This window comes from Lissotriton vulgaris, chromosome 6 (genome assembly GCF_964263255.1).
Source record: "Lissotriton vulgaris chromosome 6, aLisVul1.2, whole genome shotgun sequence".
NCBI lineage: Eukaryota > Metazoa > Chordata > Amphibia > Caudata > Salamandridae > Lissotriton > Lissotriton vulgaris.
Genome location: NC_141694.1, coordinates 131,580,560 through 131,605,472, shown reverse-complemented (window position 1 = coordinate 131,605,472; position 24,913 = coordinate 131,580,560). Strand labels below are relative to the sequence as shown.

At 48.0% G+C, this 24,913-nt stretch overlaps 1 protein-coding gene across 1 annotated transcript in view; it reads right to left on the bottom strand.

Moving 5' to 3' along the window:
• Window positions 1-24,913, bottom strand: part of DNAH14 (dynein axonemal heavy chain 14) — a 1,270,113-nt gene that overhangs the window by 959,608 nt on the left and 285,592 nt on the right. Inside the window, exons 14-15 of the mRNA XM_086926153.1 lie at window positions 13,581-13,629; window positions 13,387-13,472 (exon numbers count right to left, since the gene is read on the bottom strand). Of these exons, the coding sequence (XP_086782279.1) occupies window positions 13,387-13,472; window positions 13,581-13,629 (135 nt within the window). The remainder of the gene's footprint in view (window positions 1-13,386; window positions 13,473-13,580; window positions 13,630-24,913) is intronic.

Below are 24,913 nucleotides of genomic sequence, written 5' to 3'. Positions count from 1 at the left end.
AGTGTCGAACGCTGCAGAGAGGTCCAGGAGGATGAGGGCCGCTGTTTCCCCGTTGTCGAGCAGGGATCTGATGTCGTCAATGGCTGCGATGAGGGCGGTCTCGGTGCTGTGGTTGGCTCGGAAACCGGACTGCGAGGGGTCGAGGGATCCGTTTGTCTCAAGGAATGCGGCAAGCTGTCTGTTGACGGTCTTCTCGATGACTTTGGCAGGAAAAGGGAGGAGCGAGATGGGGCGGTAGTTCTTGAGGTCGGTGGGGTCTGCTGTTGGTTTCTTCAGGAGGGCGCTGTCGGTCTTCTCAATGACTTTGGCAGGAAAAGGGAGGAGCGAGATGGGGCGGTAGTTCTTGAGGGCAGTGGGGTCTGCTGTTGGTTTCTTCAGGAGGGCGCTGAGCTCGGCGTGCTTCCAGAGCTCCGGGAAGGTGGCGGTGTCGAAGGAGGTGTTGATGATGTCCCGGAGTTGGGGTGGGATGATGGAGACGGCCTTGTTGAAGACGTGGTGGGGGCAGGGGTCGGTTGGTGATCCAAAGTGGATGGTGTTCATCGTGCGGGTGGTGTCTTCAGTGCTGATCGGGGTCCAGGCGCAGAGGATGGTGGTGGGGGGCGTTGGTACGGTGGTTGGGTGTGTGGTAGGTGCGCCGAAGCTGTTGTGTATATCGGCGATCTTGCGGTGGAAGAACGAGGCAAGTGAGTCGCAGAGGTCTTGCGAGGGGGTGATGTTGTTGTTACCGGCGCTGGGGTTGGAGAGCTCTTTGACGATGCTGAAGAGTCCCTTGCTGTTGTGGGCGTTGTTGTTCAGTCGTTCTGTGAATGCTGTCTTCTTGGTGGTGCGGATCAGCTGGTGGTGTTTGCGGGTGGCGTGCTTGAGGGCAGTCATGTTGTCCATGGTCTGGTCGTGACGCCAGGCTTTCTCGAGGGTGCGGCAGTTCTTCTTGGAGTTCTTGAGTTTGTCGGTGAACCAGGAGGCTTTCTTGCTGCCGGGTCTGTTGGGAGGGTTCTTCAGTGGTGCGAGGTCATTTGCGCAGTTGGTGAGCCACTGTGTGAGGTTGTCGGCTGCTTCGTTGGGGTCCGTTGTGCTGGCGGGAGGGTTCTGGCAGAGGGAGGTGGTGAGCTGCTCGGTGGTGATCTTGCTCCAGCTCCTGCGAGGAATCTGTTGCGGGTGGTGGTGGGTTGTTGTTCTTCTGAAGCTGAAGTGGATGCAGCTGTGGTCAGTCCAGTGGAGTACGGTAGAGTGGCTGAAGGAGATGTGCTTGCTGGAGAAGAAGAAGGGGTCAAGCGTGTGGCTGGCGTAGTGGGTGGGGGTGTTCACCAGTTGCTTGAGTCCGAGGTTGGAGAGGTTGTCCAGCAGGGTGATGGTGTTGCTGTCCTTGTTGATCTCCAGGTGGAACTTGAGGTCCCGTAGGAGGATGTAGTCAGCGGAGGGGAGGGCGTGCGGGCTGATGAAGTCTGCGATGTCTTCGCTGAATTGTGTGCGTGGTCCAGGGGTTCTGTAGATGATGGTGCCTCTGAGGGTGGTCTTGGGATCGGTGTGTATCTGGAAGTGTGGTTGTTCGGCGGCGGTGAAGGTGTCGTCGGGGTTGGTCGTGATGTGGATGGTGTTCTTGTGTACGAGGGCGATGCCTCCTCCGGTCTGGTTGACGCGGTCCTTCCGGGTGATCTTGTATCCTCCGGGATGGCTATGGCGATGTCAGGCGCTAAGGAGGCGTTCAACCAGGTTTCTGTAAGGAAGGCGACGTCCGGTGATGTTGTGTCGAGCAGGTTCCAGAGTTCGACGGCGTGCCTGTGGACGGAGCGGGTGTTGAGCAGGATACACTTGAGGTGGTTGCTGCTGGTGCTCGGCTTGTCGGGTGCGGTGCAGGTCCGAAGGCAGGTGAACTTGCAGGCTTGGCAGGTGAAGGGTCCGTGGGTGCGTTTCGGGGTGGCTCGATGGCAGGCGGGGGTTCGGCCGGCGTTGAGTGCGTTGAGGGTGGCGGCGTCGTAGGTCCGTCGTGAAGTCTGGCGTCGTCGGGGGCCAGGGGTCCTGGCGCTGGGCACGGTCCAGACGTGGACGGCCACGGATGGGCGCAGACTGGCTTGCCTTTGGCACGCCTTCGGCGCACATTCGGCGCTCCCGCTGCGCGAGACCGCTGCACGTCCGCGCAGTCTCCATATGAGGTGAAGTGGGAGGGAGGAGCAGCTGGGAGGCGGGAGCGGGAGGGCCAATGGGGTTTACACAAAGGAAAGGGGGCGGGTGCGAGGGAGCAGCGGCGGGAAGCGGGGAGCAGGGGGGCACACAACAGAGGGTACAATTCCAACAAAAAGGCACAAAATGAACTAAAATAAAAAGAAATTACAGGTTAAGAGACTGGCGAAACAGAAGAACAGTACAGTACAGTGTGAGGCAAGCTGGCGAAAATGCAGAGAACTACGATGGGGAAGAACGAGCGGAAGCAAGGGGGCACCAAGGTCAGGGGCGAGCCTGTGGCGCAGGGCAAGGGCGCGCCAACAGCTGGAGGGCCGTGCGGCATGGGGGTATCCTGGGAACAGGTCACGCTCGCCTACCCCGCGCGGTCTCCATATGAGGCCAAGTGGTAGGGAGGAGCAACTGGCAGGTGGGAGCGGGTGGCCAATGGGGTTTACACAAAGGAAAGGGGGCGGGGCCGCGAGGGAGCAGCGGCAGGAAGCGGGGAGCGGGGGGGCACACAACAGAGGGTACAATTACAACAAAAAGGCACAAAATGAAATAAAATAAAAAGAAATTACAGGTTAAGAGACTGGCGAAACAGAAGAACAGTACAGTACAGTGTGAGGGAAGCTGGCGAAAATGCGGAGAACTACGATGGGGAAGAACAAGCGGAAGCGAGGGGGCACCAAGGTCAGGGGCGAGCCTGTGGCGCAGGGCAAGGGCATGCCAACAGCTGGAGGGCCCTGCGGCGTGGGAGTGTCTTGGGATACCAAGGATACCAAGCCCGCCGGCTCACGTAGGGTATCCGATCTGCCAAGATCTCCATGGACACGGTGCAGATTTATCGCTTTGTTACGGTGTGAGATAAAGCCCGACTGATCAGGATGGACGAGGTCCAGGATAAATCTAACTAAACGATTGGCAAGGACTTTTGCAAGAATTTTAGGTCCAGCATTAACGAGGGAGATAGGTCTGTATGAAGCACAGTCTGTCTTGGGTTTGCCTTCTTTGTGTATCAGTACAATATTTGCTAAACATTGATCTAATGGCAATTCCCCCCTGTCCCTGCTGTCCTCAAACATAGATTTGGAATGAATTTCTAGTTTATTAGGGTCATGTTTGTACAGGTCTATGGCGATCCTATTAGGTCCCGAGGCCTTTCCTGAGTGAAGTGACCTTATTGCTTGTGCAATTTCGTCTGTGGATAGAGGACTGTCCATCAAAAGTCTGTCCGAAGGGGAAAGGGTGGATAAAGCGATGTCCCTGAACAATTCTGCGAAATCATCTTTAGTATAGGGTGCCATTGAGTTATACACTGCCTTGAAGTGAGTGGCAAATTGATTTGCGATTTCTTGGGGGAGCACTATACTGGCATTGTTAGCTTCGTGGAGGGTTGGGACCAGTCTACTTGCCCATTCCCGATTGTCGAGCCAGGCTATTAGCTTCCTAGCTTTATCGCCTAGGTCGTAGAGTCTTCCAAGTTTTTCCATCCCCAGTGTCTGTGCGGCATTTGTAACTAACGTTTTCTATTTGTTCTGCTTAAGACGGAGTAGATGGCATGTCTCAGGGGTATTTTGCTCCTCTAACTCTCTCTCCAATCTATAAATATAATCTTCAATGTCAGACACCTCCTTTTGTTGTTCCTTTTAGTGTCCTGATATGAGGGACAAAGCCTCCCACCTGACCACCATTTTAAAGGCCTCCCAGAGTGTCTGACCGGAGGACACTGTGCCCTCATTTTCACAAAAGTAATTGTCTTTATTGGTTAGTAGCCCCTTACGAATTTTGGGATCACGAAGAAACCAGGGGTTGATCAGAGCAACCCTGCCCACTCGTGTGTAGTCCAGGAGTTTGTGCGCTCATAGTGGTGAGTGGTCGGATATGCCTCTAGCTCTGTGTCGGATCTCTTGGACATGTGTGATTTAGGAGCTAGGCACCAGGATGTAATCAAGTCTTGAAAAACTGTGGTGGGCCCCAGAATGGAAAGTGTACTGCTTTTTCTCAGGGCTACATGTATTTATATATTTATTTATATTCTTATAACGCGCATGAATCAGCCCCGAAGGGGTATCTCCGCGCGTAGCTTCTGTATGATATGGACAAGCTTTATTAAAGGGATGACAGAAAGGCAAAGGAAAAGCAAAATTAGATTTGTGAGAACAAGTATGTTTTTAGTTTTTTCCTAAAGGAAACGAGGTTAGAGATTAGTCTCAGCTGGGGTGGAAGAGAGTTCCACAGCAAAGGGCCTTTGAGAGAGGGTGCTCACCCACCCTGTCTCGCTCTGGTGACTTTGGGTACATGCAGCAACATAATGTTGCTGGAGCGCAGAGCACGTCCGGGAGAGTAGGGAAAAAAAATATCTTTTAGATATTTAGGACCAGACCCATAGATGCACTTGTGCATAATGCAGCAGAGTTTGAAATTTACCCGTTGTTGCACAGGAAGCCAGTGAAGGTGGGAAAGGAGAGGGCGGGATGGAGTACGGGGGGGGGCATTCAGGATGAGTCTTGCCGCGGTGTTCTGTACCACCTGCAGTCTGCGTAGTTGTTCTTGGTTGGCAGAGATGAGTAGACCGTTAAAATAGTCTACCCGCCCAAGGACCAGTGCCTGTACCAGCGTTTTCCTGTGGGTGTTTGGCAGGAAAGGGAAGATACGCCGTAGAAGACCAATTGTTCGGAAACACGTTCCCGTAACTTGGCTGACATGATCTTTTAGAATCAGAGTTTGGTCTAGGTGTACTCCCAGGTTTTTGATGGTCTGTTTGGGCGCTGGGACAGGTCCTAGCTCAAGTGGCCACCAATCCGGAGACCAGAGCAGGGTGGCCTCTTCAAACAACATGACTTCCGTTTTAGTCACATTGCATTGGAGGAAGTTCTGGGCCATCCAACCTGCCACAGCTCTCATGCCGTTTTGAAAGGATTGCATGACTGCAGGTGTGATAGTTTGGAATGGAAACAACAGCTGAGTATCGTCAGCGTAAGAGATTGGGGAGAACCCATAAGATCTTATAATCTCCGCCAAAGGGGCCACATAAACGTTGAATAACGTGGGGGTCAGGCATGAGCCCTGTGGCACACCTTTGGTAAGCTTCCTGCAGACAGATTTATGGGAGCCTAGTTTGACACCTTGTTGTCTGTCTTCAAGAAAGCTTTCAAGCCACGCAAGGGCGGTCCCTTTTACTCCCACTCCCTTCAAGCGGTCGAGAAGAATTTTATGCGACACCGTGTCGAAGGCAGCGGACAAATCCAATAGCACCAGAATCACTGAGCTCCCCCTGTCAAGTGACATTCTGATGTTATCTGTCACCGACAGGAGGGCAGATTCGGTGCTATGGTTGGGCCTAAAACCAGATTGTGAGTGGTCTAGGCCGCCCGCTGCCTCGATGTAATTAGACAGGTGTGCGTTGACATGTTTCTCGGCCAGCTTGCTAAAATAAGGCAGGAGGGAGATGGGCCGGAGGTTGGAGAGCTCCGTCCAAGGGAGAGCCGCGTTCTTGCGGATGGGGTTCACCACCGCTCTTTTCCATTCAGTTGGTACTTTCCCCTCTTTTAGAGACTGGTTAATTACATCCTGAATGTGGGGGGCTAACAGGATACTGAGGGAGGTTAGGGTTTTAACAGCGATAAGGTCATCCGGCGACCCAGATTTTACTTGGGTCATTAGTGTATGCAGCTCTTCAGTGTTGATAGGAGGGAATGTAGTCAGCGTGGGGTTGGATGTTTTCGTTAGGGGCGGAGACGGTCAGAGTATCACTATTTGTTTGGGATACTAGAATTTTTTCGTAGATGGATTCTATTTTCTTTTCGAAGTATAAGGAGACTTCTTCACATAGACTTTGTGAAAAGTCATCAGGACTTGTACAAGCCATGGGTTTTACAAATGTTTCAAGAATCCTGTATAATTCTTTAGGAGAATTGCCGGCTTCTGTGAGCTGTTGGGCAATGTTATTTTTACGGGCAGCTTTGATATGTTTATAATAGTTGATTTGAGCTGCACAATGTGCCTTTTTGTTGTCCTCGGAGTGTGATTTCCTCCATCTCTTCTCTATCCTCCAGCATTCTTGCTTCTCTTTTCTGAGAGCCTCGGTATACCATTTTTCCTGTTTGGCCACCGGGAATTGTTTAAATGTTTTCAGGGGGGCAATTTTATCAATGGCTGAGGTTAGAGATTGCTGAAACATAGTTAACCTACATTCTACATCCTCAGTATCTCTAATGTCGGGTTTTTCCCACACCTTTTGTAATGTCTCCAGTGTAAGTTTGTGCCACTGTCTCCGTATAGTGGGGGGTGGGGATTTCTTATAGGGGGGCTTTGTTAACCTTAAGGATAGTGAATTGTAGTAAAAAATGATCAGACCAGTTGACTTGGGTGGGTTTGTGACACAGTATATTGTCAAAATTAGTGTATATCAGGTCAATGCAGTGTCCACCTTCGTGTGTGGGACCCTGATTCATTTGTGTAAGACCAATGGTTGTCATATCAGTAGACAAACTCTTGGACCCCGTGTAGTCAGGTTGGTCAGTATGAATATTAAAATCTCCAAGGAGAAGGAAGTCCTCATTGGCCCGTATATGTGGGCCTAACATCTCTAAAAGAGATGTGGAAAAACTGGGACACGGAAGTGGCGGTATGTATATCAGTGCTCCCTTACTAGTCTTTCTGTTAGGGAAGTTAATTCTGAAAACCATTATTTCCATTTCTTTGCAGCATTGTTTATCTAAAATGTCTAGTTTAAGGTGGTCTTTATAAATTATGGCAATGCCGCCGCCTGTTTTATCGGGGCGATCAGAATGGTGAAGTTTGTATCCCATAGGTACTCCCAGGGTGATGGCTGATACCGTGTGGGGCTTTAACCAAGTTTCAGTAATGAAACAGATATCCGGAGTCAGGGAGTGTATTAAGTCCCAGATCTCAATTTGATGTTTGGGCATCGATCGGACATTAATAAGGATACAGTGCATATTGTCCGAAGACATACTAGGTTTTGAGAGTCGGAAAATTGCATGGAAGAATAATGGCATTTTTTGCATGAGAAAGGACCTTCGAAGCAGGGTCTGATATCATCTGTGTAGCAGGGGCAGGTGCGTTGCCTTAATAGTAAAAGAGAGGAAGCATCATACCTGATATGTTTGTTTGCACTGAGAGATGGCATGATAGGGAACTACCGCCCCGTCGCCTCGTCCTGTCGCGGACGGGCGCAGACGGGCAGCTCTTTGGCTAGTCTTCGGCTGTGATGAGGCTGCGCGCAATCGCTGCGCGCTTCCTGAGAGGCGATGGCTAATTAGCCCCCGGCTGACAGCTAGAGCGCTGACCGCTCCCGGAAGTGCCTGGCCCTCACCTGTCCGCCCTCCGCACAACGGTAATGAATTACCGAGTCGGACCGAGGCGGGCAGGAAGTAGGATCGAGACCAGCACTCCGGTGAGGATTAAAATAAGTATTAAACTATTACTGTGGTGCAAAGCGCTATTCGCTAAAAACGTGCATCAATCGTTTTAAAAATGCCAGTGATTTAAAAAGCGGCAATGTTATCAAATGCTCAGTCTGTCACACGAATGGTATCCTTATCGTCCAGCAAGCTAGCGGTGTGAAGACACTGCCCCCGTCTTCTCCCGCAGCTGCGCTGTAAAGAGGCTCCGCCTAAATAGCCCCCGGCTGACAGCTAGAGCGCTGACCGCTCCCGGAAGTGCCTGGCCCTCACCTGTCCGCCCTCCGCACAACGGTAATGAATTACCGAGTCGGACCGAGGCGGGCAGGAAGTAGGATCGAGACCAGCACTCCGGTGAGGATTAAAATAAGTATTAAACTATTACTGTGGTGCAAAGCGCTATTCGCTAAAAACGTGCATCAATCGTTTTAAAAATGCCAGTGATTTAAAAAGCGGCAATGTTATCAAATGCTCAGTCTGTCACACGAATGGTATCCTTATCGTCCAGCAAGCTAGCGGTGTGAAGACACTGCCACCGTCTTCTCCCGCCAGCAATACATCAAACCCATAGCTTCGAGGAAGTCGGGCAGACAACGTGTTGGCGGGTCCCAATTCGCGGGGAGGATAGTGATCCAGGTCACTTGAGCCCATAGATTAAAATCCCCCCAACATCAGTACTCCCAACGGCAAAGACATAAGAGTGGAGCGGAGATCCTGATATGTGGTGGTTTGGAGGCCAGAGGGAACATATACAGACAATAACGTGATGATGCGTCCCTCCCAAGAACCAGTAACGCCCACGTAACAACCCCTATTGTCAGACCAAGTGGAATCAACATTAAGGGGGAAGGAGTTCCTCACCATGATTCCCACCCCCCTGGAGCCAGTCGTGAACCCCGCATGTGCAATCAATTTATATCCCCCCCTGCTCAATGCTTTACAAGAGTGGCCCATCAGGTGTGTTTCTTGGAGGAGTACCACATCAGGTGCATGTTTCCTGATATAATGGAGGACAATACTGTGTTTCACTTTATCACCAAGCCCATTGACATTCCAACTCAATATTTTAATACTTTTTTCCCACTGTGTATGCATTGATAATATGGAAAGATTTCAGCCTCCTGTTGCGCCCGTCATATTTTTGTCGATGAAAAACAAAACAAATAGAGACCAACTCAAACCCCCCCCCACCAACAATCCCCCCTCCCTGCTGCCCTCCCCTTTGGACTTAAAAATGCCCATTGCAAATTGGCAGAGTGCCTGTCGGCCAACGTCTTATACTAAAGGAAGCAAATCAGGGAGCGTAAGGTCCCCGGTTCCCCCAACCTCTCCCAACAAGCATTTCACTGAATTCTAAGAGGAAACCATCTGTGATATAGAGTTTCGAATGATAAATTAACAGTTCACCCTCCCACGATTCCTGGAGCATAAACTCCCATCACTCCTGTGAGGCAGACCCATGGGTCCTCAGTCATATGATGGGGCACCCAGGCGTCCAGACAATCCCAGAATATTTTCAGTGTTGCAAGTCAATAACTCACAGCCCCGCCACTGTCCAACTCACGCCTTACGAGACTCCAACCAGTGCACCGCCACATCAGGAAGATCAAAGAAGATCAAAGAACCTGGCCCTTCCGTCCGCCTCCACTCGAAGTCTTGCCGGGAAAAGCATTGCATACTTATCCCAAAGCTGTTTCTTGACCCCCAGGAATGACCGCCATTGCTTCTGGACCAACTGAGTAAAATCAGGGAAAAAGGAAATGTCTGTGTTTTCAAAGCACAGTGGGGCCCCCGTTCTGGCACGCGGGATTATGGCATCGCAGTCCCTGTAGTTGAGAATCCTGGCCAGGATCGGACGCGGGGGTTCCAGGCTTCGGACGACCCTCGGTAACTCCACCATAAAGAGGTTTCCAAGGCCTTTGGGTTTGAGATGCTGGTGAATTAGGTCCTCCCCAAACAGGTCCGCAGATTCCCCTTCTGCCTTTTATGGAACCCCTAAAATTCGGACGTTGTTGCGGCATAGTTGTCCATTTTCGCCTCTGCGAGTTTCCTGAAGGCCTGCAGGTCCCTTATTTCAGCTTGTGTTTGGGATGTATCCTCCACCAGGCTATTGGTCTTGAGCTCCACCTGCTTTAATTTTTCATTGTCCTTGTTGAGATCTGCTCGAATGAGGTTGACCTCGATTGAGATAGTGTCCATTTTGTGTTCCAGGGAGGATTTGATATCCGCGATTGCCACCATCACGTCCTTGAGTGTGGGATGTTTGTCTGGGCTCCCTTGGTCACCAACTGTCTTATGTTTGGGGGAATTATCTTGCGCACTCTCTCTAGAGAAGGCATATTTATTCGAGTTTGTTTGTTTGTGCGGATTTAATACCTTGCGCTGTCGCCATGATATAAGCTTATAGTAGTTAACTGCGCTGCACAGTGTGTATCCAGGGGGTCAAGGGTGCAACACCCCCTCGATATTGCCCCCAGAGATTTACAAGCAGTGGAGGCAAAGACCTGATATGTAACACTCTCAGCCACCAAAGAAGACCAATTGCGGCAATTAAATATCCACATGGATGGATCTTCTCACCAGTCGGTACCTCAGTTGGGTCTCGGGTAGGCACGGATACGTGTCTCGTCATGACTGTATGAGGTGGTTTTGTGCCTGGATACACACTGCAAGGGATCAGTATCTCCGTCCCCCTCCCGGCCGCTGGTTCCCTCTCCCTCTCAGTGTAGGGTGCCGCTGGTATGGCACGATGGTGTTTCTGCATGAAGGTCCTGGCACTGAATCGGGACTGACAGTGCAGCGGAGAATACAGCGCAGTCTAACAGGGGAAGGAAGGGGGACCGTCTCACTCACCACAGGCTTAAGGCGGCACCGATCACCGGCCGCACCCCCCTTCCGCACCCACAATCCAGGCCTTCCCTTTGTGAGCCAGCCTCATCTGATCCTTGCGCCTTACACTCAGGCCCCCGCCATCCCTCCGGGAGTCCATCACTGGTGATACGGCTGAATTACATAGCGGGGACACTCACCAGGGAAATCAAGGCGCATACTCGGGCCGGGCCCAAAATTCAGCCGCCTGCGTCAGCACGTCATTGACGCTCACCATCGCCTGAGGTCCCGGCTCTCAGTCCCCAGCAGGCCCAAACACGTCGGCAAACTTATCTCGGTCCAGGAGGAAGCTACGAAGTCCGTTCTTCTGGCATAGTGGTAGGGCGTCTTCCATGCATGGATCCCTCCATTGATGTTTCGGATCAGGTAGACGGATATACGGGAGTGGTTGGGTTCACCGGAGCTCGACTACATGGCGGCCATCATGCAACGCAGCGTTGAAAGCACTTTTTTAATCTTAAACCTAAATCTTTACTGTTTGTAATGCAAGTTTATGAAAATGACCTACATATCCACACTGCTCTCTGTCAAAAGCTTGACCCTCCTAACACTAAAAGCACACAAATCCCTATTCTCCATTGCACCAACCAGAATTTAATTTGGTGGCTCTATGGTTACAGACAAAGACCTCTGCAGTACATTAACTAATAGAGGTTTCACAAAATAAAATGTGTGTGGTTTTTATATGCAGTTACTTGAAGGTAAAAGACCAACAAAACAGTTACAGAATATTTCTTTCTTTTTAGCCATGCCTTTGATCCCACCCCATTGGACTCAGGATCACAGTTCCTATATTTATTTAATGCACTTTGACCGCTGCTGCCACCTTGGACACAATCTGCGTTTGGTATGTCTCCCAGCGCCACCAGAATATGACTTTTCGGAACTCCGTCTCCTGAGGGATGATTAATGGTTAGACAAGCTACTTTAATCACATTCACAAGATCTGCTGTCGTTCCCTCGATGACCAGGGTATTAAAACGCACTCTGTATTACTTGTAGCAGCTTCTCCGAACCTGCTTCTGGTGAAAACTCTGGGATCCTGGTCTTTGTGGCTGATGTCTCATTTTCTAAACTTTCAACTGGTGGTCGCTAAATAGTTTTTCATTTCCTCTGTGATAGCAGCACACCTTCCTGCAGCTTAGGCTCCATCATACTGTCTCTCATGTCCAAGCCTCTCACCTCTTGTCCCATCTTGGAGAGATGGCTCGCATGATAATTATTTTTTCTCCATGGTCGATACCCTGGTCTCTATGTGCTGTGTAGCACCTTTCATCTTTGATAGTATGTTCATGAAAAGCACCTCTTCATACTCCCTGATGTTCTCCTCAATATTGCATGTTGCTCCTAGGGTAAGTGATTTCCGGGCAGAAAAAGTCTAGTGGGTTCTTCCCTTATGTCAATCTGTGATCCTTTGATGGCATCAGTTGTGCTTACTCAAAGCAGACCTAGGCTGTCCTCAATAGCCTGTTTGGCCCTTGGCCATCACCTTACGTGGCACAAGAAATCAGGAGCACCAGCAGGCTTCTCTGTACCTTCTATGTGACCCTGATTCCCTCCACCTTTCTTGCTCCAGCTGGCTCCAGCCATGAACAAAATACTCACAGGTGCTGGTTCCACCCCAGGTGCCTCTGGCACTTGCAGAATTCTGCCATTTTATGGTCCGGCACAGCCCAATCAGCCCTCTGTGGAAGTCACCACCTAATCCCAAGAGGCACAGAAAGCCTTTGCTTTATCTGACAACTAGACGGCCCTTTGGCCTCAATGGAATTACTCCTTTGGTGCACTACTCACTCAGGAGGTTGATATTAATCACTCCAATCACTCTCTCGGATTAGAAACAGCCCCAAAAGTAGAGCCGAACCGAAGCCCACAGGATATTTTTAAGCACTGTGGCTTCGTTTCCAGTTTTTATTTTAATAATAGATCAGAATATTCTCTAATAGGAGTTAGTGGGCTGAGAGAAAAATACAAATATCCATAATTTGTCAACACTGTGAAAATACTGAACCTTACAAACAGAAAACATTTTAATCTTCTCTTAGGTCTCATACAGATGTCCTTGTAATATGCCTTTTCTACAGACATTGATTAAAAAGCATTTACAGATGTTGATTAATGTTAACCCTGTACATCCACAAGAAATAAAATAGCACCTGAGATGATTACTATAAGCCTTGTTTTTGGAAGGGGGGGCGGGGGGGGAATGAGTAAGCAACAGAAATAAGAAAATAAATATTATTTGCCTATTTCTTGGTGTTGGCCTCACCCCAATTTACAGTTTATAGTGAACATTTTAGTACCAGGAGCCCAAAATGCAAGGTTGCAAATAGGGACTTAAAGTTAACATGTATATCCGCTCCAGCAAGGTTCAATGCCTGAGACAGATTTGACCAACAAACACTAGGAAGACTGAGAGTGATTAAATGCATCTTACTCAACATCAGCATTTCTGTTTTCAATCAGGTTATTGTCGACTTTTGTGTTTTTGCAGGGTGTAACCATATATCAACAAGAACTACAGTCGTAAACAGAGACTAAACCAGGAAACATATCTATTTTGCTGTCAGCTACAATCTATGATAGGATACATCTGAGATGTGCTACCTCTGGCAATATCTGGACCCTAATCCAGGCCAGACACATGGTCTTTCTTCAATAGCTCATTATAGCCAAATTGACAAAAAGTGGCAATGTTGGGGCACTGCTTGTCAAGCTGAATAGCTAGCGATAATCAAGTTCTCTATGACTGAAAGTTTTAAACATTAAGGAGGACAACAATGTTAATTAAGAATACTATGAACTATACATGGCATCAAACTGCAACTATTTGTCTGATGGAAAGTACAGAAATGTAATTCTAAGAGTTAGTGTTAAAATATATATTTTTTAAAAATACACACTAGATTACCTATAGTTTTTTCAAATCCATCCACAATTGTTTTGATCTTCTGGGCAAATTCATTTCTTGCAGGAAACAAATAAACTTGGGCCACACTGAAAGAAAAAGCATGCATGGTTGGTAATTGTTATCAGTATCAAAGATTACAAAGATGATCAACAGTGTTTTTTTATAAGAACCACCTAGAGGGTATTTAAACGTACCTCTCTGACATTAGATCATCATCTTCATCAGAATCAATAGAGACTTCACCTGTTGTAGAAATCATGAGACTCAATTTAAAAATAAGAATTGACACAGTCAAGTCAATAACTTATATATGGTGTAAAAACCTAGGGGTATAAAGGCACTAGGCAAACTATACACAAGGCAACTTTAACCCACTAACAACAATGTCTTTAAACGCATTTCAAAATTATCCAGGCCACAGATGGTCCTCAATTCCTTCAGAAGGTCATTATATCATTTGACTAGCATCACCTCGAAAAAATTGTCACTGATAGTTCTCACCTGATCTTTTGGGACTTTGAGCAAACACATATTCTGGAATCTTAACATGCTCCTCAAGTGTTTTTCCAAAGGAGTAGCTCTCTATGGTCTCACTGTTATAGACTAAATTTAAAGAACAACATTTGATGTTGTTAATTATGGGGAGACATTGTAATCTTTTTTGCATAGGGGCTACATGATCACACAAAGCAAAAAAACGTCCACGGTGCGAGCTGCCAAGTTGTGAATCTTCTGGAGGCAGCTCGGGATATTTTGAGAAGCCCCAGCAAAGATGCTCAGCACTTATCGAGGTGGGATACTATTATGTTCTAGAAATCATGGCCCGGTTTCCAGCAGATAAGAAAGGCTTCAACTGAGCTAACTGATGAATATAGAAGCTACACGTTCAAGTCAAAAAGCTAAAATTATTTCTCAACATTCAAGTGTGACAATCGAAAATTATGCCTAGGACTTTTGTTCTGTGGGACCAATTTATTTCAGTCTTGCCCAATTTCCACTATCAACCAGTGAGTTCCAATTTTCCCATGATGTGCTGTCAACATTTCAAAAGTAACTCAGTACTGGTGGCATTTAAGGTTAACTAACCAGCCCTCATTGAGATCATTGACTAACTGATAAATACGCAAAATCCAGATTATAATCCTCAGTGAGGGGAAGAACCATTGAGGTGTCATGGTCATATTGATGGGAAAACTTCTCCCACCAGGGAAGTGCAAACACCCCCTTTTATTTCCTTGAAGCTGTGATTTGACCTAAAAAGCAAAACTGAGCTAAGTGGGCCCTTGTACTCCAGCAACTGAGGTCAATCAATCCAGCAAAATATGGTGAACAATAGTGTCAAAAACGTCCAGAAGGGCAGATAAGCAAATGTCTGCAATCTCCAAGGAACTTTCACATACTCTAAGCAGGGCTACTGTGCACCACAACCATGGCAAAGCCTGGATTCAATGTTTACTGATAGTCACCCATGTATTTCTAGATGCACTGGTAGCCTAGTGACCATCCTCTATAGGGTCTTTGACAGAAAATGGGTTCCAGCAATTTGCCTGTGTTATAGCTGCTTAAACCAGTTAGGTTTAAGCAGCTATAACACAGGTTTGTTAATAAGCGGTTTTACACGTGCCTGTTTTAAAGATTCAGGAACATGCCCCTCATACAAGGAGCTTTTTACAACATGTGTAATTACTGGATGAAAAATAGGAAGCAGATCCATAATCAAGTATATTGACATGAGTCTCATAGGCAGTGGGCAGTATGCACATCTGGTAACATTTATTTAATCTCATCTAATGATACCTGTGTAATCATAACAATAGTGATTCCAGAGATGAATGAATGGGACCCTCAGGAACAAAGTCAGACTTCACATGAGAGAAGCACTCTACACTCTTCTCAACCAATACATTCCTTTTTGGATAAGCTCCACCTTCTTGATCTTGGATTGTCTGGGTCGACCATTCTGAGATAGATAAATAGAAATGTTATGTAATGATCAGATACATCTTCCCAAAGTATTTAGAAAAACGACTTAGTGCTATTCTCTGCCTCCATTACTGTAGAACAGTGGATTTTACAGAATTGATGCTTCAACTACATTGCCTATTGAGAAACTCATTCCAGAAGTGAGCAAGAGTTCTTTCTTTAAGCATTCATCAAATGCTTTAAGAAAGAACTCTTGCTCGCTTCTGGAACTATGTGAATAAAACTAAAATCCTCAAACTCATCACGAGAAAATGGAGTCTAGGGAAGCAGATGGGTGAGCCACATAACAGACCTATTCTCCAGCCACCCTGCATTATTAGGTTGCATGGTCAAACAGGGGTCTGCTGATCAGCTCCCACAGGACAGAGAGGAGCTAAACTCATCAGCCTTGGTCTCTAAACTCATCACAGCTAATTAAAAACGGTGAGGTGCCAGGTCCCAATGGCCTTCCAGCTGGAATTTTTAAATGTACTCCAGAGGGCAATGGTGTTAACCTCGCTATTTAACCACACGTTTCTTTTGGTGCAAATTCCAGAGAGGTGCCACACGATGCCCTAAATTTACGAAAAGAGATCCAACAAAGCTGAACAATTATTGCTTGATAGCCCTGCTTGATCTTGAGGCCAAAGCACATGCTCGACTACTGCTAAAAAAGTTGGAGATCTGCGTATTGGACAACAGGCGTCTTCCATTCTTCCAGACAGGCTTCTGCAGAAGAGCATCCACCATTGACAACATCACTGCACTTGCTGCCCTGAGCCATCAAGCAGCACAAACCAATCCGGTAGCACTCCTTTGCTGCTTAATTGATTTGTCTGGGAAGGACATGGCTTTTGTAGTTCGGACTGGACTGTTCCCATGGGGCACAGGGTCAGAGCTGATTTGCATATCGCCATTGTCTAACCCAGGGTGGTGTGGAGTGAAAAAAACGATGGATTTGGGCCCAGATCTTTGGACTGGGGTGAGTGTGTGACATTGATCCACATTCGGTCCATCACCTGTTGTGTTTGCTTAATTGATTACAGCACAGCATTTGGCATGGGGGACAGACCGATGTTGTGGAGGAAGCAATCACTCTGGAGCATTCCCCCCAAACCATTAAGGATGATAATCTTCCTCTACTCTGAAACATGGTTCCATGTTAGCACAGGCCCTCACACAATTACCCCCAAAATGACCAAGCAAGGGGATTGGAAGCAAGGCTGTATGCTCGCTCCCCTGCACTTTCACTTATATACAGCAGATTTGGGGAAAGCACTGGCAAACAGCAGCCTTTCCCTTCCTCGATTAGGCTACACTTGGAAAGAGTACTCTCTTTGTGATGATATAACGAAATACACCTCAACATAAACAAGCATTGGCATAGCCAATAGGTCTAGCTTTTGGTACGTTATAAGTATTTCGTTATGCAGCACAATATCCTTGGTGCAACAATGTCAACTGTTGCATGGCTAAACACTTATAAGGTCCCAAAGGCGAGACCTATTGGCTATGCCAATGCTTGTTTATTAGTGAAGCTTGGTAAAATCATTACTCTATGCCTAAGCTAACATGATGGGATTTACTAATGTTTGCCTGTTTGTAGTCACTTAATAGGACTGTGTTTGCTATGCGTCTGAGAGAGCAGTGCTCTAGACTGTCCTAAGTGTGCACACTGAGACTGATAGCTGATACATGCGCCTTAGGTCTTCTTACTCACCGCCTGTTGCAACATGGTATTCTCTGACTGGTCTCCAGCTCTCTTGTTTCTTCTTCACTTGTAAGTTTGTATCAATATTTGAAAACAATTGTCATCAACAGAATCATAAAATGTATCTGGGCAAATAATTACCAGCACACATTTTATTTATTTATTTATTGACTGCTTGTGTACAAAGGATTTTTCTGGAAAATAAGACTTACAAAAAAACTCAGAACGCCCGCGGAACGAACCTTGTTTTGTGTGCACTGCATCTTTCTCTTAAAGTTTTATTTAACCTTATCAGCATAACATCCCAGAGCCATAATCTTGAAAAAATACATCTCAGCCATGAAAACAGAAAAGGCTTTCAGTATAAGTATGCAAGCAGTGCCTATTGACTTTAACAACTGGCTTGACTAGACACCCTTATCTGATGATGCCAAGTAGCCATGATGTTTCTGTTGGCAGTGGACCCCGGCAACTTTACTTTTGTTCCAGGCTTTCACAGAATTTTGAGCAAATAAAGGCCTGTGTTGTCCTCACATCCGCTCGCGCAGGGACTTCAGGTAAGAACTGTGCATTCGCTTGGCAAGCTTCCAACTGAGAATTGCGCACCCCTGCTTGACCCATAGACGGAGGAAGCCCCGCAGCGGATGCTGAGATTTATGGAAAGAGAGCAGGGGAGGGGTTCGATTCCCTCCTGATCCCAGTGGGAAGAGAGCAGCGGAAATTCAGAGAAAAATCAAGAAACTACAAATGTACATTTATGACAAATCTGCCAAACGACACTGCAAGGAAAGATTCAATACGTTTTACACAAGGCAAATATCGACCGTTTGTAGCCAAAGTTTGACCTGAGTTTTTTTTCTGTTTTGTTTACTAGCAGAACAGAAGGACAAAACAACCAATGAGCCGCTAACTAACATTTATAGGCACAAGCATTTTGTCAAACTGAAAATCTTTTGTATTTCTTAACAAAGAATGTATTTTCTTAATGTTCACATCTTCGGTGAGCCTGGCTAAATTGATTCCATTACTGTGAATGTGCCGCCACTTATAGCGCGCTAGATGTCAGCTGCACCAATCGCATTTCCCCAAGGTTCAATAAGCTCGCATTTACATGAGGACTGACCTTCTTTGACAATAAACAGCATATTGTTTGGCAAGCAGTTAATTATAAAGACTTCGTCTCTCGTAAAACAAGCGTTGGCCGCGCATGCGCAAGCGGGCGCCAGACGCGATATGTGGTGGGGGAGGGGGAGAAGCAGGAGTTGTGTGCGCGTGCGGGCAATTCTTAAAAAAAAGGACGCGAGTGGTGCGCGCGCGTGTTGTCACACGGTGCGCGTGTGCAATGTCGCCTCCGCTCGTGCATTGGTGCGTAACCGCATGCCTCATGCCAGCAGAAAGCATGTGGTATGACTTTTCAAAGCCCACCTCTAAATGTCTTTCAGCACAAGAGCTGGCTCAGGCGAGACCTAAAAAGGTGGAGTGGACCAATAATGCTTTATAGAGATGACTGAGGAACCAATTTATTTTACCTCTGCGCTTAATTATATTAAAAACTGATGATGGCAGCCCTGATGAAGTCAGAGGTGATAACATACCAAACTGGCGTAACATGTGTCAGCTACAGAAGCTATTGGAGTGATTATGAAATGTACTAAGAACAACCCTTGATATATGAAGGAGAAAGAAAATAAATGAACAAAGAACAACGAAACTTTTACACACAGACTTTGTAATTTTGTAATATTGGATGCTCAGGGTTTGTATGTATTTGAAGAGCCTGAGGTTTCCTCAGACGAGTTGAGAGCTTTGGTGGCCGTACTGTTCCCCTAGAAGCACCATTATCTTTGAGAATAATGTGGGAGTACTCTAGGTTTGCACTAGCACCTAACCCTGTCACATCCGAGAAATTATTGTACTTTAGTCCAGTATTTATCACAACTGCACTTTCTCACCCTGCTTCGAGTTTACACTTGTTAGTTTTAGCCCTTTTCTAACCTATACATTTTTACAAACAATAGCTCTATTCTCTGGGTGTCTGGGCTGTAAACCAATCTGTTTGGAATCTATCGACTAGCGTCAGAACTTGTTCCACCCTCAGACTGAACTTTTTTCATGTGTGCTCTTATAATTGTTGCAGGTGAAAAATATTTACAGTTTTTATTAATTTAATAACGTGTTTAAAGTACATCAAATGTATTTACTTGATGATCCCACAGACCAGCACTTTACAAAGTGAATTATCTGAACAACCAGGCTGTTTAGAACGGTAAACTTACTAGAGTTGTGAGGGCTCATTTATTTTGCAATTTTAAACTGTATTGTTGTGTTTTTATGTGTTCTAGGGCCACTACTTTGCAAATTGGTATTTTTTTATTATTGCAAGTGTCTTTTCATGCACATAGGCTTCTTCCGCCTTCGACTCCTGCTCAGAGTGTTTGCCAGTGAACGGTTTAGTCTTTTTTTCTGTCAGTTGCTGCACAGCAGGGTTGCTGCGAGGGTGGAGGGGGGCATGGGCTTTTAAACAGGCTGGAGAGGATACGCAATCTATGTAGAACAGTAAACGTACCGCAGTTGCGAGGGCTCATTTACTTTGCCATTTTAAACTGTATTGTTGTGTCTTTATGTGTCCCAAGGCCACTACTTTGCAAATTGGTCTTTTTTATTATTGCAAGTGTTTGCCGGTGGACGGTTTAGTCTTTTTTAGGTCGAGGGACCTATAAGCTGCGCAAGGCGCAGCTTCCGGTCCGGAGACCTTATGTTTTGGAGTAGGGCAGTTTAAACCCACCTCTCTGCTCCGTTCGCTTCCATTGGCTGGCTTCCTAAACGGAGGCCAGCCATTGGAAGAGCAGGGAGTCACTCCAAACAAGCCCCGTCTCTTTCGGATTCGGGGGCGTAAGTTTTGCTGTTCTTTAGCTCGTGACGTCGTCCGTCACTCAGGACAGCAAAACACGCCCCCGAATCCGAAATTTTCATAAGCTTTGTGGCCGCCATTGTTGCCCAGCCGGCGCCGAGTACGGTGATGCAGATCGCATATGCTCTGGCACAAACGGCGGATGGGGCTTCCGCCCAGTGCCTCGGAGCACAGCTGCAGTCTTTTCCGCCCACACGCGATGCAAGGAGAAGTAAATTGCTCCTGCCGCTTCCTTGCACACACGCTGTGCTAATTCAGAGGCTATCGGCTCCTGCCGCTTTTCCACCCACAAGCGGTGCAAGGAAAAGCACACGGCTCCTGCGCTTTTCTGCACACACGCTGTGTTGAACACAAGGCCCACAGCTCCTGCCACTGCCGAAGGATCCCAGCACAGGAAAACCGCAGAGACTCCAAAGCAAAACCTCTGATGTCTCTCCCACTGCAGTGGAGCCCAGCCGGGGGTAGAGCCTCCGAAAAACAGCCGGCCCTCAAGGTCCACACTACGTGCAGAGGATCCGGCGCTCCCCCCGCCCACACATCGCCAAGGCTGTATCTCTAGCAGCTAGTCTGGGGACCCCTGCTGGTGCCCGCTCCCGTGCTCTCCCCACTGCTCCCCAGCATGCAGACGCCATCCAAGATACGATCTCCGTCCACCGCAGTTTCCTCGGGTGACGACAAAAACTAGAGCCGTTTCCTCTGCTCTGGCGCGGACACGGGCTGTCAGGTAAGTTTTCTTGTCTTTTTTAAAATGTATTTTTTAACCCCCGCGCGATCCCCCCCCCCCTGCGCAAGTATTGTGAGGCGCGACTGGGTGGACTCGCACAACGCCATGGAAGGGGTTCTCTGTGGTATCGTGGAGGAGGGGGGAGCGCTATGGCTATCTCTAAAACTTTATTTAGTTTTGTGTTCACAACTGAGCCCAGCCGGGGGTAGAGCTTCCGAAAAACAGCCAGCCCTCAAGGTCCACACTACGTGCAGAGGATCCGGCGCTCCCCCCGCCCACACATCGCCAAGGCTGTATCTCTAGCAGCCAGTCTGGGGGCCCCTGCTGGTGCCCGCCCCCATGCTCTCCCCGCTGCTCCCCAGCGTGCATACGCCATCCAAGATACGATCTCCGTCCACCGCAGTTTCCTCGGTTGACGACGAAAACAAGAGCCGCTTCCTCTGCTCTGGCGTGGACACGGGCAGTCAGGTAAGTTTTCTTTAAATGTATTTTTTAACCCCCCGCGCGAGTCCCCGCCCCCGCCCTCGCGAGTATTGTGAGGCGCGACTGGGTCTGTGGGGGTACTGGGTGGACTCGTACAACGCCATGGAAGGGGTTCTCTGTGGTTTCGTGGGGGTAGGGGGGAGCGCTACGGCTATCTCTAAAACTTTAATTAGTTTTGTTTTCACAACTGCTAATCATCCTTCCAGGGTCGATAAAACAAGGAGCACTGGTCACAGCTGAGCGCCGACGCCGCGTACTAGCTATGCAAAAATGCACATTCCTGACCCTGTTGTAGTACAGGGTTCGCGGGGACTAATGTACGGGCTACGCAGTGGGGGATGAAAACCTGGGATTTTACGTTCCTGCGACCAGCCTGCCACTTAATTGTCCGACGCCTGTGGCTACTCGCGCAAGGTGGCTGTGAATTTAATAAAGCTAGCATAGCCTGCTTTATTTCAAGAAAACACGGGGCAATGTGTTTGCAATCACCGAACAAAGTTATTCTTTAGCTTTGCACCCTAGGTCCAAATCACACTGAATGCGTCCGATCTCGGAGGCTAAGCAGGTTTGGGCCGGTTAGTACTTGGATGGGAGACTTTGCGGAAGTACCGGGTGCTGTATATAACATGGGGACCCTCTCTGAGGACGATACTTTTAAGAGGGGAAAAAACAAAAACATTTGCATCATACCAGGTACTGCACGCAGGAGTTTTTGTGTTTAGATCAAATTGAGTTAATGGCGTTCAGCGCGATGGCTGTACGCAACGAAATCCTCTGTGTGGAAGTTGTCACGGCTGGCCAAGTAAAGGCCTAAAGGGCACAGACTCGGCTCAGCAGCAGTGCTCCATCTGGTACTTTATCCTGATTTCAAATGCCCGAGATGGAAACAGTTGTCCCCTACTCCGCAAAAGCTTGATTTAGAAGAAGTACGTTCAATGTAATCAGGGGTTCACAGAAGGCAATGGATGGCAAGGTATGAATGTTGCTCGGCTCTGGGTACAGCACGCAGTCCCTACTGTAATACACCTCAGTGTGTAAGCATGTGTCGGTCCAGAAATTCAGTTCTTTCAACAGAGGGTGGTATCAAAAGACGGGCAACAACAAACTTTTGCTTGGAGAGCTGCAAGTCTAAACTGGGACAGAACGTACTACACATTAAAAACAGTTATAGTAAAATATGGATTTGACCTTGTGGGGTTGCTATGTGTTGACTTGAATTGTGCAGCATAATTAAGGCTCCTAGTTTTCCGCTTTTACTGACTGTTACAGAGAAATACAGACAGAAAAAAAAATGTTTTCGGTTTGTACTTATATTGAAAAGTAGAAAATTCAGAAATTGTGCTTCTTGTGGGTGACTTTTTTTTGTTTTTATTAAAGTTTTATTGCATATATAAGGTGAAAAACAACAAGCAGCATTGAACAAAACACTGACGGATCGTTTCGAACTGTAAACTTAGTTGATAGCATCTGTGTATTAAAGGTGTGTTAGCGGCACTATGTGAAACCAAGTGCAGGAGAAAGAAGTGCATTTGAGGCGCGATCTGCATTGTACTTGAAATGCGTACAGGCAGAAGCTCTCCACAGGCTGCATTTAAGACTCGTGCCCTTTTGAGCCCGCTGACTGCTTCATATCTGGTGCTCTGCGTGTAAGACTGGTCGTGAAGTTAATTGAACTGCTGCATAGATGTCTAAAGACTAAAGTTTACGAATTACAGTGCTGCCCAGATTTACAAGGCTGTAATCTGCTATCTTGGGCTGTGCTTGCTTCGTGGTGGACGTGTGGTGTGATGCTTGCGTGCAACCGGCAGTGATTAAGTAAACACTCCCCTGCACACCCAGTTAGTGAGACTTTGAACCCTTGCTTTCTGCCCCCTGATTGCACTAGTGTTTCTTGCCTCTGCTCCCCTGTGCCATTTTTCTTGCCTCTGCCACCTTGTTTGTGCCGTGTTTCTTGCCTCTGCCACCCTGTTTGTGCCATTTTTCTTGCCTCTGCCCCCCTGATTGTGCTATTGGCAATGTAAATGACAATGCCATTTATTTGTTTTGTAGGTGGCTCTATGTGTGGGTGGCTCTGTCTGTGTGAGGGTGGCTCTGTGTCGGGTGTAGCTATTAGCATTGTAAATTACAATGCCATTTATTTTTCTGTCAGCTGCTGCACAGCAGGGCTGATGGGAGTGCAAAGGGGGGGTGGGCTTTTAAACAAGCTGGAGAGGATGCGCAGCGGACGTGCGCAGAGGGCGCGCCTAAGGCAAGCCCGTCTGCGCCCGTCCGCGTCCGACCAGGTCCAGGGGCCAGGACCCCTGGTCAAAGGCTGATCTAATCCATTGAGGAACTTCGAAATTTGGATGGTACGCTCCGTGGGGCTGCCCTGCCTTCAGCATTGGAAGAGAAGCTTCGGATGACTTATCTTCTAGTTGATAAGGGGGGGTGTGGTATCTCCCTCTTTCTGCCTCCCCCGGCGGCTCTGTATGTGATGGTGCTGCTCGCGGTGACATCACTTAGAATGTCACCGCGACCAGCGTTCCAAGGCGAGCGCCGGGGACACTCTGAGGCGACAGCAGTTCTGGAGGCTGTGGCTGAGGTCACGGGAGTGTGTACGTTTAAATAAATGGTTCTTTGAATTCACCGCCCTGTGTTCTGGTCGTCTTTGGTGGATTCTACACTGGCGACGAGTGTTAAAGCCCGTGACCTCAACACGCCAAGGAAATACGGCTGCCGAAAGTAATCGGAACTGCAGCAGCTGTCTCGAGGAAACACGGCCAGCCGACTGGGAAGAAAACGAGTCACTTTCAAAAGAATTGCAAGGCAAAGGGCTGACGGATGTAAGGAGAAGCACAAGAAGGGGACGAGCGTCAACTCGAAGGAAGACAAAGGAGTCGTGGGTGCCTGGAAGCTAACGTGCAAGTCTCCTCCTGACTGACAGCCTGGAGGTGAGGTACAGTTGTTTGTGCCCCAGCGCGCTGACCCCAGACCTTCCGCCCACGTTGAGTATGGCGAACTTTGACATCCACATCTAATAAGGTGAGGAGACCCTCCGGTTCACGTCGGCCCCTGACAGCGGAAATTTATAGCGCCACCGGAGCTGTGTATTAAAACTAGAGCCAGGCGCTGAGTTCCCTGCCCTGCATTTCAGCCCTTCACCGTGCGCTCCTCTTATCACCTCAGAGCAGCGCTGTGGGTTGTCGCCACAGGGGCGTGCTAAGCCTGGCCTCACCTGGTGATTCCTCTTTGCTCGGAGTCCCCGCGATAGTGGCGTGTGGCCATTGGCGTCAATAGAATGGAAGTGCGCACAGGGCAGCGCAAGATGTGAGGAGTAGACGAGCTGAAGTGCTCTCCTGAAGCCTAGCGTTTTGAGCTGTTGATTGACTTGAATTTGCCGGCGCTGCGAGGAAGTGAAAGGTGTTTAGGCTGTTGCACAGAACGTGTGTGGAACACCCAGAGGCCTCTGGGAGCGCGACGTGGAAGGAGAGAGGAGCCTACGAGCGCAGCAGGACAGCGTTTTCTATGTCAGAGTATCCAGGCCTCATGCCTGTATGACTGTGGGGCCACTGACAGCGCAAAGTGGAAAGGGAAAAACATCAGGTGGTGGCACTATTGAGGGTGCAGCAGTGAGACTACTTTTATTGGAGTACTGAACTGACAGACTGCGCAAAGAATGCTTCCCTGACTCTTAACATTGATAGCAAAGTGTTGAATTTTCAAGGGGCAGATTTCACCTTTCTGCGCATATGTGTTA